Source organism: Ranitomeya variabilis, chromosome 8 (genome assembly GCF_051348905.1).
Source record: "Ranitomeya variabilis isolate aRanVar5 chromosome 8, aRanVar5.hap1, whole genome shotgun sequence".
Taxonomy (NCBI): domain Eukaryota; kingdom Metazoa; phylum Chordata; class Amphibia; order Anura; family Dendrobatidae; genus Ranitomeya; species Ranitomeya variabilis.
In genome coordinates this window covers 24487930-24501704 of record NC_135239.1, presented here as the reverse complement: position 1 = coordinate 24501704, position 13775 = coordinate 24487930, and the positions used below count along the sequence as shown (strand labels likewise).

General features: G+C 43.3%; 2 protein-coding genes across 2 annotated transcripts in view; both read right to left on the bottom strand.

Moving 5' to 3' along the window:
* LOC143788466 (uncharacterized) overlaps positions 1-6459 on the bottom strand; it is a 40747-nt gene extending 34288 nt beyond the window's left edge. Inside the window, exons 1-5 of the mRNA XM_077278159.1 lie at positions 6405-6459; positions 3259-3404; positions 2279-2521; positions 1811-1966; positions 892-1107 (exon numbers count right to left, since the gene is read on the bottom strand). Of these exons, the coding sequence (XP_077134274.1) occupies positions 892-1107; positions 1811-1966; positions 2279-2521; positions 3259-3404; positions 6405-6448 (805 nt within the window). The 5' untranslated portion in view covers positions 6449-6459. The remainder of the gene's footprint in view (positions 1-891; positions 1108-1810; positions 1967-2278; positions 2522-3258; positions 3405-6404) is intronic.
* LOC143788134 (uncharacterized) lies at positions 6456-13662 on the bottom strand. The gene is made up of 6 exons (XM_077277543.1): positions 13525-13662; positions 12568-12629; positions 11885-12036; positions 10954-11352; positions 9384-9467; positions 6456-6463 (listed from the first exon to the last, which is right to left on the bottom strand). The coding sequence occupies exons 1-6, from the start codon at positions 13660-13662 to the stop codon at positions 6456-6458; spliced, it is 843 nt and encodes a 280-aa protein (XP_077133658.1).
* Positions 13663-13775: the final 113 nt, after the last annotated feature.

Genomic DNA, 13775 nt, shown 5'->3' with positions numbered 1-13775 from the left:
CTGCAAACTAAACTGACTAATATTATCTAAGTCTCCATTAATAAGTATTAATCGGCAATTCGTTTCAGCCACAGTTACTCCCATTCATCATCTTCAACCATAGTCATGTGCATAAATTACGTCAGTGGTAACGATGCAGGATTATAGCTTTGCAGCTCTGGGGGTCTTGGGTTCCCACCAGAGACCTCTGAAAGGAGTTTGTATATTCTCCCAGTGTTTATGTGGGTTTCCTCCGGATTCTCTGGTTTCCTCCCACACTCCAAAGACATACTGATAAAGAGTTTATATTGTGGTCCCCAATGGGGACAGCAATAATAATGTCTGTAAAGCGCTGTGGAATTAATGGCGCTATATAAGTCAGTGAAATAAATAAAATTTATACATTTTAGCTTTAATCATAGAAGGTGCCCAAGTGAAGTGTCGCAATCTAGTAACATCCATGAATAACCCCTATGGTACATGTGCAGTCTCTGATACTGACTAAAGCACAAGGATAATTGGGTTTACACTTTTTAGCTCATTTTTAGTTTTTTAGCGCAGGAACAACAATGATCACAGCTGTAGAATAAGATGTAGAAATACCATTTGTAGTAGATGAACTGGTCGCTACAGTCACAGGGGAACCCACTATAGTACTGGTGGTAGTGATGGTTGAGGTCGGAGTCGACAAACAGCCCATACTACCACAGGTTACTGTAGGTGTTGTTACTTTGGATGTGGACATTTCTGCAAGATGGTCTTAGAATATCAGGTTTACTGAGCTCAATCCTTCATCACTTGTGATTTGCTTACTCCCATGTTTTACCTTTTATCTGTCGTCGATATCTAACAATGTGGCATTAAACAATAGCTTTAATAGAATTAGAGTAGAATAAAAGGATGTAGAATTACCATGTGTAGTAGATGGACCAGGTGTGACTTGTGTACTTCCATTTGGAGTAGTGGTGGTTGAGGTCGTAGTCGGTAAACAGCCCGGACTACCACAGGTTACTGTAGGTGTTATTGTAGGTTTTGATCCTTCAGATGTGGAAGAGGTTGTGGTACTTGTCGACGTTGCTGACTGTGACCCAGGAATTGTAGTTCCTGTAAATGTACTGGGACTTATACCTATAAAATGGTCATAGAATATCAGGTTTGTTGAGCTAAATCCTTTATTAGGGTCTGTGCCCATGTTATAGGGACTCTGTTAGCACAGAATGACTGATCAAACCAGGTACAGATGCTCGGTGCATCATGGCGGGGCCAAACATTTATGTGCACCTTCTCGCCTACATGGTTTCCATCTATTGTCGTTCTTCTTTGGCTCGATGAAGCCAGAGCTGTCAATCCAAGAAGATGAGGGTGGAGAAAGAGGGAAACCAAGTAGATGGAAAGGTGTACTGAACTGTTTGGTCACGTCAAGGTTACACTGAGCGCCATTGCTTGATATGCACAGTCATTCTGTGCTGACAGAGTCCCTTTAAGTATTTGCTGCAGACACTTCTGCATCAAAAACCCATCTCTTGGCAGGAAAAACGTTGCATGAAAACACACATTTTTATGAGTTTTTTCCTACAGTAAAATGTTGTGGGTTTTTTTTGTAAGAAAAAAAGGCGAAAAACAAAGGCAAACGTGACATGTACACATACCCTGACTTGTAGTTTGCTTATTCATATGTTTTACCTTTTATCTATCAAGGATCTCATATTGGCTACAGCACAAGCTCTGGAAGGATGATTGGGACTCTTTAAGCTCATTTTTAGGTTCTTAGCGCAGGAGCAACAATAACTATTAATGATCACCGCTGTATAATAAGAAGATGTAGAATTACCAGTTGGAGTAGATGGGTTGGGGGTAGTAGAGCTCCCTGGACCAGGTGTAACTTGAGTTCTTCCATTTGGAGTAGTGGTGGCTGAGGTCGTAGTCGGTGGACAGCCCGTACTACCACAGGATACTATAGGTATTGTTACTTTGGATGTGGACGTTCCTGTAAAATGGTCATAGAATATCAGGTTTACTGAGCTCAATCCTTCATCACTTGTAGTTTGCTTATTGATATGTTTTACCTTTTCTCTATCATGGATATCTCACAATTATACAATAGTCCTATTCATAGTGGTATCCAAACCAGACAAGTGGCGTCCATGATTAACCCCTATAGTACATGCACGGGTTCTACTGGCTAAAGCACAACCTCTGCAAGGATGATTGGGACTCATTTAGCTCATTTTTAGGTTATTAGCGCAGAAACAATAGTAATTATTAATGGTCACGACTGTAGAATAAGATGTAGGATTACCACTTGTAGATGGATTGGGTAGAGTTGGAGGCCCTGGATCTGCTGTGATTTGTGTGCTTCCATTTGGAGTAGTGCTGGTTGGAGATCTAGTGGTAGAACGAGTTGCACCGCAGGTAACTGGAGTCGTTGTTGCTGTTATACGGGTTGTACCTTTAGGATTGGCTGTGGTACTTCTTACCGGAGCTGAGGTTTGTGACTTTGACGCAGGAGTTGTAGTTCCTGCAAGTTCACTTGGAATTACATCTGCAAAATAGTCACAGAATGTCAGGTTTAGTGATCTTAGTCCTTTATAACATGTGTTTTGCTCATTCGTACGGTGTTTTTTTTATCTATCACGTATAGACGGGTATTTCAGGTGTTTGTGTGATATTAGTTGAGTGGATCAGGTCTTAAATAATCAATTCTAATCTGATCTGATTGATCTAATCTGATCTCAGCTAATCCTATCTCACATCATGGGACAGTATGAAGGAAGGTGGCACCTGAAATCATTGCATTGCTGTTTTTTTCACCTTGTACTATACAAATAATGATTTATTAGTCATATAGGTCGCCTTTATGTGTTTTTTGTCCAAAGATGTTGGCATGTCATCGCTGCCACTTCCCATCCCCATGATTAATATTCTGTTAAGTTTCTCCACTCTCTGATCACATTTCCTTTCTTTTTTGGTTCTGTTATTGCACTGGTCCCCAACCTATCTAACCGTGAGAGCGGACATTTATTCATCAGGAATATTATCATCAGATGGTTTAATCTGAAGAAGTGAGTCATGATACAAATCATGGGGTTACGGAATGACCAGGTGAGTTTATAAACTGAAAAGGATCTGCAACATCATGGAAGCAGCACATCCTGAGACGTGTGTAGCAGGTTCTGCAGATGATGTTCATGTCCTGAATAAACTACCACAGGGGATTTCTCATTGTACATTGTCCATTTGTGGTTGTCCCATTTTTCAGATCTTTTTGCGTTTACTTACCTCCAGCGCGAATGCTGAAACGATCCACCGAAAAGTCGCCAAGAAACATGTTGTGATCCTTAATATATTTATAAAGCACATTTGCAATCTCCTGCTTGGAAATAGTTGGTTCCAACAAGAGAGCTTTCACGTTCACCGATCCGGGGCTGTCAGAACCGAAACATATAACCACTTGTGAATATCTGATGCAATTTATGTAATTATAGAGGTAAGAAATTAATGCTTTATTTACAGTACTGGAGAATGCAAACCTTTACAATTATATTTTGGTTTTGCTCAAAGGATGCAAAATAATAAAGAAAGAAATCAACCTTTTAAATTATCTTGATAGAAAGATATTTCTATGTACAACTCCTCTGCAGACTAATGTTTGGCCCATGGATACACATGGCAATCATACCGTGTGAGTGGTCAGATTTTAGTGTTTCGTTCACTCCTCTGCCTCCTCCGTGCAGAGAAAATTTGTGTTCCCAGAGAACGGAGTAAACACTAAGCCGGAAACGGATTACAAGTGTTGTCCACTTTCAAAGATTATTGCTCAGGGAGGCAGAAAACAAACACACTGAGCTTTTACTCACCGTCCTGGGATCCCATATTCTATCTCATTGCTGCACTGGCCTTTGTTGATCAGCTGCAGCGGTAAAGCCTCATCGATAGTGCTGCAGCCAGTCACTGAGTTGGTACTACCAATGTAGACTGCACTTGCCACTAAGCTCAGTGATTGGCTGCAGCGCTATCTATGTCACACGGCTGCAGTTGTTCAATAAAGAGCAGAGCAGCAGCAAAAAATAGCGCTGGACTTTGGGAGAGTTTGAAAGGGGACAATCCATCTAAGTGATGAACACTCCAAAACCCAAATAAGGATGCCATTTAAAATCCATATTTACACAAATTTACCACTCCACTGAAGCTGCCCTAACTAAGGTCACCAATGACCTATTAACCGCCAAGAGCAAGCGACACTACTCTATCCTCCTCCTCCTCCTGGACCTGTCCTCTGCCTTTGACACAGTGGACCATTCCCTATTATTACAGACCCTCTCATCCCTTGGCATCACAGACTTGGCCCTATCCTGGATCTCATCATACCTAACAGACTGGACATTCAGCGTCTCCCACTCACACACCACCTCTTCACCTCGCCCCCTATCTGTCGGAGTCCCACAAGGTTCAGTCCTTGGGCCCCTGCTCTTCTCCATTTACACCTTTGGCCTGGGACAGCTCATAGAATCTCATGGCTTTCAGTATCACCTCTATGCTGATGACACACAGATCTACATCTCTGGACCAGATATCACCTCCCTACTAACCAGAATCCCTCAATGTCTATCCGCTATTTCATCCTTCTTCTCTGCTAGATTTCTAAAACTTAACATGGACAAAACAGAATTCATCATCTTTCCCCCATCTCACGCGACCCCCCCCAACGAACCTATCCATTACAGTAAATGGATGCCCACTCTCCCCAGTCCCACAAGCTCGCTGCCTCGGGGTAATCCTTGACACTGATCTATCCTTCAAACCACATATCCAAGCCCTTTCCACTTCCTGCCGCTTTCAACTCAAAAATATTTCATGGATCCGTACATTCCTAAACCAAGAATCTGCAAAAACCCTAGTCCATGCCCTCATCATCTCCCACCTCGACTACTGCAACCTCCTGCTCTGTGGCCTCCCCTCGAACACTCTCGCACCCCTCCAATCTATTCTAAACTCTGCTGCCCGACTAATCCACCTGTCCCCCCGCTATTCCCCGGCCTCTCCCCTGTCAATCCCTTCACTGGCTCCCCATTGCCCAGAGACTCCAGTACAAAACAATAACCATGACATACAAAGCCATCCACAACCTGTCTCCTCCATACATCTGTGACCTCGTCTCCCGGTACTTACCTACACGCAACCTCCGATCCTCACAAGATCTCCTTCTCTACTCCCCTCTTATCTCCTCTTCCCACGATCGCATACAAGATTTCTCTCGTGCATCCCTCCTACTCTGGAACCCTCTACCACAACACATCAGACTCTCACCTACCATCGAAACCGTCAAAAAGAACCTGAAGACCCAACTCTTCCGACAAGCCTACAATCTACAGTAACCACCGATCAACCAAACCACTGCACGACCAGCTCTATCCTCACCTACTGTATTCTCACCCATCCCTTGTAGATTGTGAGCCTTCGCGGGCAGGGTCCTCACTCCTCCTGTACCAGTTGTGACTTGTATTGTTTAAGATTATTGTACTTGTTTTTATTATGTATACCCCTCCTCACATGTAAAGCGCCATGGAATAAATGGCGCTATAATAATAAATAATAATAATAATAAGTTCGGCGTTTGTAGTAGACCCTTCCTGTCTGTTGCTAAATACTGAACACGGACTTTCCCCGGAAGTCCGTTGCAATGTTTGTAGTTCTGGGGGAAAAATGAGAGAGAGAGAATTTTTTTCCAGCTCCAGAGTTCAGTCCCCATTGTTTTCAGTGTGGTTCGGGTTCTGGTTTAAGTTAAGGTATGGTTCTGGTTTCTGAACCAAACTTTGGAATAAAGTTTGGGTCGGGTACCAGACCCTGAACTTCCACCTGTCTGCTCATCCCTATCCCTAATCTCTGTTTTTTTTCAGTATATCCATCTTGATGATTTTTTCATTTAATTCATTGAGGAGCCATCACAGGATGCAATACATAGTGAGACATGGACACATTGCCACTGATACTAAGATATATCCGATGCCCCTTGACATGCCAGGTCCTGCATAGTCCATGGACACCACAAACCCCACCAGATGACATCCATTTACAAAGGTTGTATATTGTGAGCTCTTGTGGAGTTTTACACCTTGTAGTTTAAGTTTCTAAAAAAGCAGTTTTCTCAAGATAGAAAAATATACAGCGATCCTGAGAACGTGGATCTGCACAGTTTCGTCTGAATCGATCATGCGCTTCTCAGAGAATAAATGGAGTGGACATCCTCATCCTCAACCTCCAGTACACTCAGACAGGGCCCCGATGCCATGACTGCTGGGGTTGGACCTTCAGCGATGAGTAGGCTATCCTCTTTCCTATGGGTGGTGGATAATTTATTATCTTGAGAAAACCCCTTTAGTTGTTTTAAGTTAAGTTTTTTCAACATAAGATATCTGGAAACCTACCTCAGTTTGATAACTTTTGCATGATAGAAGTTAGGAGTGTTCATGTAGACCTCAATAAGCTGTAAAGACAAAAGAAACAAGAAGGGGAAAGAGTTATTAAATGGAAGGGTCAGGATAAACAGAATTAACTAAGCCATGAGAGAGTTTGTGTTTTATTGTGCTGCTCTTCATAGAGTCACAGGAGAACAAGCAGCATAGGCTTTCAGGCCTCATGACCTTTACATATAATTAATACAGATCTATTTATCACTTTCAGCATGATAATGATGCTACGGAGTTCAAGAAATGCCATAGAGGCCATAATTTCGATCCAGATAGCTATAAAATGACATGCTATAATTCTGTAATGCTGACTGCCTGTAGACACCACTAGGGGGAGCTCACATTTTACAGCCACTACTCTGGGAGATCACATCATGTAGATTTATTCAGCCACCACCAGGGGGAGATCACTGCATACGGATTTGTAAAGCCACCACTAGGGGGAGCTTACTGTATACAGATTTATATAGCCACCACTAGGGGGAGCTCACTTCATACAGATTTATATAGCCACTACTAGAGGGAGCACACTACATACAGATTTATACAGCCACCACTAGAGGGAACACACTACATACAGATTTATACAGCCACCACTATGGGGAGCTTACTGCATACAGATTTATACAGCCACCACTAGGGGGAGCTCACTGCATACAGATTTATACAGCCACCACTAGGGGGAGCTCATTGCATACAGATTTATACAGCCACCACTAGCGGGAACTCACTACATACAGATTTATACAGCCACCACTATGGGGAGCTTACTGCATACAGATTTATACAGCCACCACTAGGGGGAGCTCACTGCATACAGATTTATACAGCCACCACTAGGGGGAGCTCATTGCATACAGATTTATACAGCCACCACTAGGGGGAGCTCACTGCATACAGATTTATACAGCCACCACTAGGGGAAGCTTACTACATACAGATTTATACAGACACCACTAGCGGGAACTCACTACATACAGATTTATTCATACAGCACTAGAGGGAGATCACTGCATAAAGATTTATAGATATGAGTATGGGGATCTCATTACATACACATGTAGACAGTCTCCACTAAGGGAAGACGGTAAGTATTCATATCATGCTTTTCTGCGATTACATTTACCGTATGTTCCCTTTCAAAACAACATACCGTAAATAAGAAATTTATAATATAAAGATTTTTAACAATAATGTGTCACGAAAGTATGTAAATTAAAGAAATTTTCCCTTAATAAAGTGTCACCAGAAAAATGTCCCCTTCATTGCTTGGTTTGGTGGCAGTCCCATTAGTCGGAATCTCATTCAATCATAAAGAGATGGTATCTGTGTGTTAGGAGACGAGTTTCCTCTGCTGCACAGGGGGAATCTCGATCCGTCTCTGCTGCGGTCTCCCATTCTCCATTGGCCGCAGTGGAGTCTGCTCAGCGGAGATGTCGGTCCCAGCGTCTCACTGAGTCTGATTCAGTGCAAAGGGTTATTGCTGCCTCTCCAGGCTCTACTATTGTACCCTGCGCTGATCTACGGCGAACAGGCTTTCCTGGGACTAAGTCCTGCTTTGCACACACTGAGCATGCCCAGGGCAAGATCTCTCAGTGGAGGTCTAGGGTCACATGCTCAGGTATGGCAATCTCTCATTGGTCCTCTTCTTTAAGGTCCTGTATGTGCTGCAGCTATTTAAGGCTCGCATGGCCGCACGGCCATGCGCTAGTATCTTCATATGTTACATGCTTTGCGCCATTGTGGTCATTTGTGTGAATGTGTTCAGGGACCCGGCTGAAATAAGCCCCTAGAATGCTGGCACCTCCGGCGAGGAGTGTTGTATGCATGAATGACCACTGACTGCTCTCGTCTGGGTAGTTAGCCTGTGTCTCTGTGAGAGTTAACAGGGCACAGAGCTTTGCATTCTCAGCCACTCTGTGAAGCTAACAGAGCTGGTTATTACCGCCATATTGCGCCGCCATCCACTTAGCAGCAGGATATTCCTGCACAGTGGATCCCGGGTTGCGAACGCACCAGTCACCTCAATAAATATATTCGGTGCGTTCCGCAAACCCTAACACTGTGTCCTAGTGATATGCTATTAATGTATACAATACAAACAACTCTAAAAGGGATGTCCACTGCTAAAACTTTTTTTTTCGGATACATACTCACCATATTCACCTTCCTTCACCCCCCGTGGCTCCAGTACAGGCTACTGCGGAGGTCTGTACCTGCAATGTCTGCAGCATTTGAATGTCGTAGGACCACTGAAACCTGTAATTGGCTGCTTCTTTCAGGTTACTAGAAGAATTCTAGTGCCCCTGATGACTTGCTCTCTATGCGTCTGACTGTTGTAGCCAATCACAGGCTTTACTGGTCTTGTTGATATTCTGATGGTGCGCTGTGCTAGTCATCTGACTGTTGTAGCCAATCACAGGCTTTACTCGTCTTGTTGACATTCTGATGGTGCGCTGTGCTAGTCATCTGACTGCTGCAGCCAATCACAGGCTTTAGCGGTCCTGCTGACATTCAGACAGCGCCCATCTCTGAAGCCCCTCCTCTAGGATCCATGGAGGTGACAGAAGGTAAATATACTTCTGTTACTTTGAAAACATTAATTCCTAGAAAGAATATTTTTTAGCACAGCACAACCCCATTAATATCTCCTCATGGTCCCACTGTCAGAAGACTATAGCTGTAGTCGTCTACTTCCTTTCGCAGAGTCTGTAACCTCAGAGGTGTCCCCAAAACTATACATAATATGAACCTCACTGCTGCCTGGCACATTTCCATACAGCAATATCTATTATTACATTTATTAAAGTACCGTAATCACTGTTAATTCTCTACTGTAAACCCACAGCGCTGCTGTGATTCATTAAAATTGTGGGTTTTTAAACATTTTTTTACCAGGTGAAACAAATAATAAATAATACTTTTCATGAAAAGTACTTGCCTGCTGTTCAATGTAGTCTGTAAAGTTGTGCATGTCATCGCTCATGTCTATATTCATAACTCTGAAATCGATTTCAACACCTATTGAATATGAACTAGATGTTATTACCATAGCTGATAAAAAGATCTTTGGACTTGTCCCAACTGATGTTATTACTGATGCCTCAATCATCGGTTGTGACTTTGTGATCGGTTGGGGTGCACTGGGCTGTTATTTTATTTGTGGGTTGTTGGCCAGTTGGGTTGAGTGGGACTGCTGCATTTCTTGGCAGTTGCTGACCTGTTGGGATAAGCTGGACTGTGGCTTTATTTGTGGGTTGCTGACCCGTTGGGCTCAGCTGATATATCCTTTTGTAATGCTAATGCCGACCTCCCTGAGTGCTCCCTCTCCCTCCTCCCGGCAGGGACGCAGACATACTCACCACCTCGGTTGCACTGCAGGAATCCCCTGCTTTGCTTCCTGCTGCTCTGGTCCTGCACGTGCTGTGCAGGTCTCCCGTTGGCGAGCCTAGTGAGCAAGCACTCCCTGATTCTTAAAGGGGCAGAGAACGCACTTTAAAAATGCCGCCATCTAATAGTTGGGAGGCATCAAGTATATAAAGCACACTCCCCTGTTGGGAGGTGCCTAAGCAACCCCTGTAATTTTCTTACTCTGAGTGTACAACTAGTAAGTTACCAAGTCCCAGACTTTGAGTTATTTTGTGTTTGGACCCTGAACCTGATACCGCATCAGCAGTCCCTGAACTCGAAACTGCATCATCGGTTGACCCCTTGGGTTTGGCTGGACTGTTTCTTTATTTGTGAGTTGTTACCTGGTCAGGTTGGGCTGGACTGTTGCTTTATTTGTGGGTTGTTGGCCCCTTGGGTTGGGCTGGACTTTTGCTTTATTTGTGGGCTGTTGGCTAGCTGGATTGGTCTGGATTGTTGCTTTATTTGAGGGTTGTTGACCCCTTGGGTTGGGCTGGACTGTTGCTTTATTTGTGGGTTGTTGGCTGGTCAGGTTGGGCTGGACTGTTGCTTTATTTGAGGATTGTTGACCCCTTGGGTTTGGCTGAACTGTTACTTTATTTCTGGGTTGTTGGCTGGTCAGGTTGGGCTGGACATTGTTTTATTTGTGGGTTGTTTGCTAGCTGGATTGGGCTGGATTGTTGATTTATTTGACGGTTATTGACCCCTTGGGTTGGGCTGGACTGTTGCTTTATTTGTGGGTTGTTGACTGCTCAGGTTAGGCTACATTGCTGCTTTATTTGTGGGTTGTTGACCCCTTGGATTGAGCTGGACTGTTGCTTTATTTGTGGGTTGTTGGCTGATCAGGTTAGGCTGCAATGCTGCTTTATTTGTGGGTTGTTGGCTGGTTGGGTTGGTCTGGATTGTCACTTTAATTGTGGGTTGTTGGCCTGTTGGGTTAGGTTGGGCTGGACTGTTTTGGGCGGTTGTGGACCAGTGGGTTGGGCAGGGCTTTTGCTTTATTTGTGGTTTGTTGGATAGTTGGGTTGGGCTGCGTTGTTACTACATTTTTTAGTTTTTTGGCTGGTTGGGTTGGGCTGTGCTGCTGGATCATTCGTACCTAGTGGGACAGTTGGATTTGACCCAGTTGTTGACGTTGTTAACCTGACTGTGTTCACTCCAGGAGATGTACTGTATCTTGTGCTCGGTGTACTGGTCGATCTCACACTGATGGGCATAGATCCAGTTGTTGTGGTGGGTTGAGATTCTGTGCTATATCTTGCAGTACTTGATCTAGCTGTTGTACTGGTTGTGGTCCAGACATTTACTGTGCTCTCAGTACTGTGTCTGCTCGTTGTGGTCCCACTGGTTGTGGGTCTGCTTGTTGTGGTGGATTCAATGACTGGTTTTCTTGAGGTAGCTCTGGCTACGGTTGGTGGACAACATGGGTAAGGCCTCTTAGGCTTGCGTCCAGGATCATCAATTGGATTTTTTGTTGTTCTTGTTGGAGTTGTTGGAACTGAATTGAAATAATGAACATTTAAAAACAATAAAATAAAACGAATCATTCATAAAAGAAGCAACAAAAGCTTTACATTGTTCTAAATAACTATAAAAACATAAAAAAATATTTTTCAAGGTACAAATTGTGGTTATGATTTCGATACAGTGGACTTTTGTTTGACTTTAGTTTTACTAGATCCATTAGAGCAGAAAAACAGTGACCCCAATATAGGTGCAGATGCTATTGAAGTTTTACGTTTCCTGAAAACCACTTCCAGACTCAGTATAGGACCAGGCTGCTGTCCTTTCATTCCTTCATGCTTTATACTGCAGCTTTGCTTGTTCATATTTTCTGCCCTATATAATCTCAAACGCAGGAGGAAGTTTGCATGTGGAGAGACGGTTTTCATTATGGCTAGGATGATTATATACTACAAATAACTGAACTATTATTGTATAAACCAAATAGCTAAATTAGTACAAAATTCTTAGTAATAGCAATAATCGTTTTTGTTATTATGTGATCCCGTGCCTCGTTCTTTACTTACCTACAGTAGTTGTCGTACTGAACAGGACTTCAATGTCTCCCAGTTTGCTCGATCTTTCCAAAACCAACTCATTAAATACTCTCTGTATTTCCTCATCCGTGTGGTCGTTGTTTGGGAATATTGCCAAACAGTTAGCAATGACAGGGCCTTTACTGTGATAAAAAAAAAGACATGAAAATTAGAAAAATGAATAAATCCTAATAATATATTTCTGTATCATTTACATTACAAGTATAAAAAAATTCCAGCAATATCCACGAATTGTCCACTAGTTTATTATACTCTCCTACCGGACTGGTGCTGTTCCAGCGATCTTGGCGCTGGGTCTTGTGACATTGTTATGGACCATCTGACAGAACCGTGAAGGCCTACTTGAACGGCATCAGTCAGGGAGGTGACTGTATTTATTGCTTTGACTGGCCTCTCACCCAGCCAAGTCAGGTTTCCTGCCTTGCACTGATGAAGGGCAAACATCCCCAAAACACGTGTCTGCCAATGGAGTTTCTGGTTTATATGCTAAGTCATGTGATAAAGCCCTTTAAAGGGTTTATAGAGTTGAAGGACCCTTTAAATAGGTGTCTTTAGAGTTCCTGGCCACTTCCTCTCTGAAGAGACTATGAGCCTATTTAATAGACAGTAAGTCACATAGTGATTATTTTCCAGATTGCAGATCTTTCACTTACGTGAAGGAAGATATAAACACGTCCTGACAGTCGGGCAGCACAGTCCGTATTAGTGGTAAAGCCTAAAAGAGGAAATGTACAAAGTTTATAATCAAGAAATTAACATTTTGGCTTTTGAAAACCCTAAAACCTCCCCAAAATTGGGTAGTTTGATGATAGAGTGGTTGTCTGGATTAGAACACCCTTGTGCATGTACTCTGTACGCTTACTTATGGAGGGGCCGTCATTTGTCTCAATCCTGTATTGACCATAGCAGAGAGCGGCACCAAAGAGCGGCTCACTCTGGAGGACCCGGCATGTGCACAGACTGTGCATTGATTTCAATGAGGAAAGTGTAATGTGTTGTTTACCCTTTGGGGGCACTGCAGGATAAGGGAACACTTGATGAAAACTCCCCATCCCACCCCAAATACCTAAGGACTCTAAGACAGAAAACCCTACAATCCTCATTTTAGACAGAGGAGTACATTGGGAACAGTTGCAAGTTCGTTCCCTTACATTATTTCTATATTTTTACTTCTATAATGAAACAATAATACAGAAATAATAGTGTATAGGGAAACCTTAGGCATCTCCTTGGATTGTGCGAACATTGTACACGGGAAAGATATTATCCATTGAACTGATTATAATTATCCCCTTAAGTCATGACGTATATTCACAAATACATTCAATCAGGCTCGGACTGGCCCACAGGAGAACAGGAGGATCCTCCGGCGGGCCCCCCATGCAGGAATAGGTTACAAGGGTATCATCTCAACCTTCATTTAACAAACTTCCCCGTGTATTATTATGTAGAAACATAGGCAAGTTTGTGAGTGAGGGCAATGTGATATTTGCATGTAACTGAACGTTGGGCCACCAGAGTAAATGTGACTGGTTGGGGCCTTGCCATCCCGGTCCGGCACTGCATGATTCAGATAGGGTCAGACAGCATTACCCGGCAGTGGCCACTACAGAGTGGACAGGGGTTTGCTTTTCAGCTCCACAACTGCTAGATCCAGCTACGGGCAGCACTGAGAACAGCTGATCGGTGGGGGTACCGGATATCAGACCCCCACCAATTTGATATTCATGGCCTGTCCTTAGAATCATGATGACAATGTGGATAGACGGCAGTGACAAAGAATCGTGGTGCCTAAGTAGGGTACCAGTCCGTAGTCCAATGGAAAAAAAAGAACTTAACACTCAAAATAGTAAACTAAGTA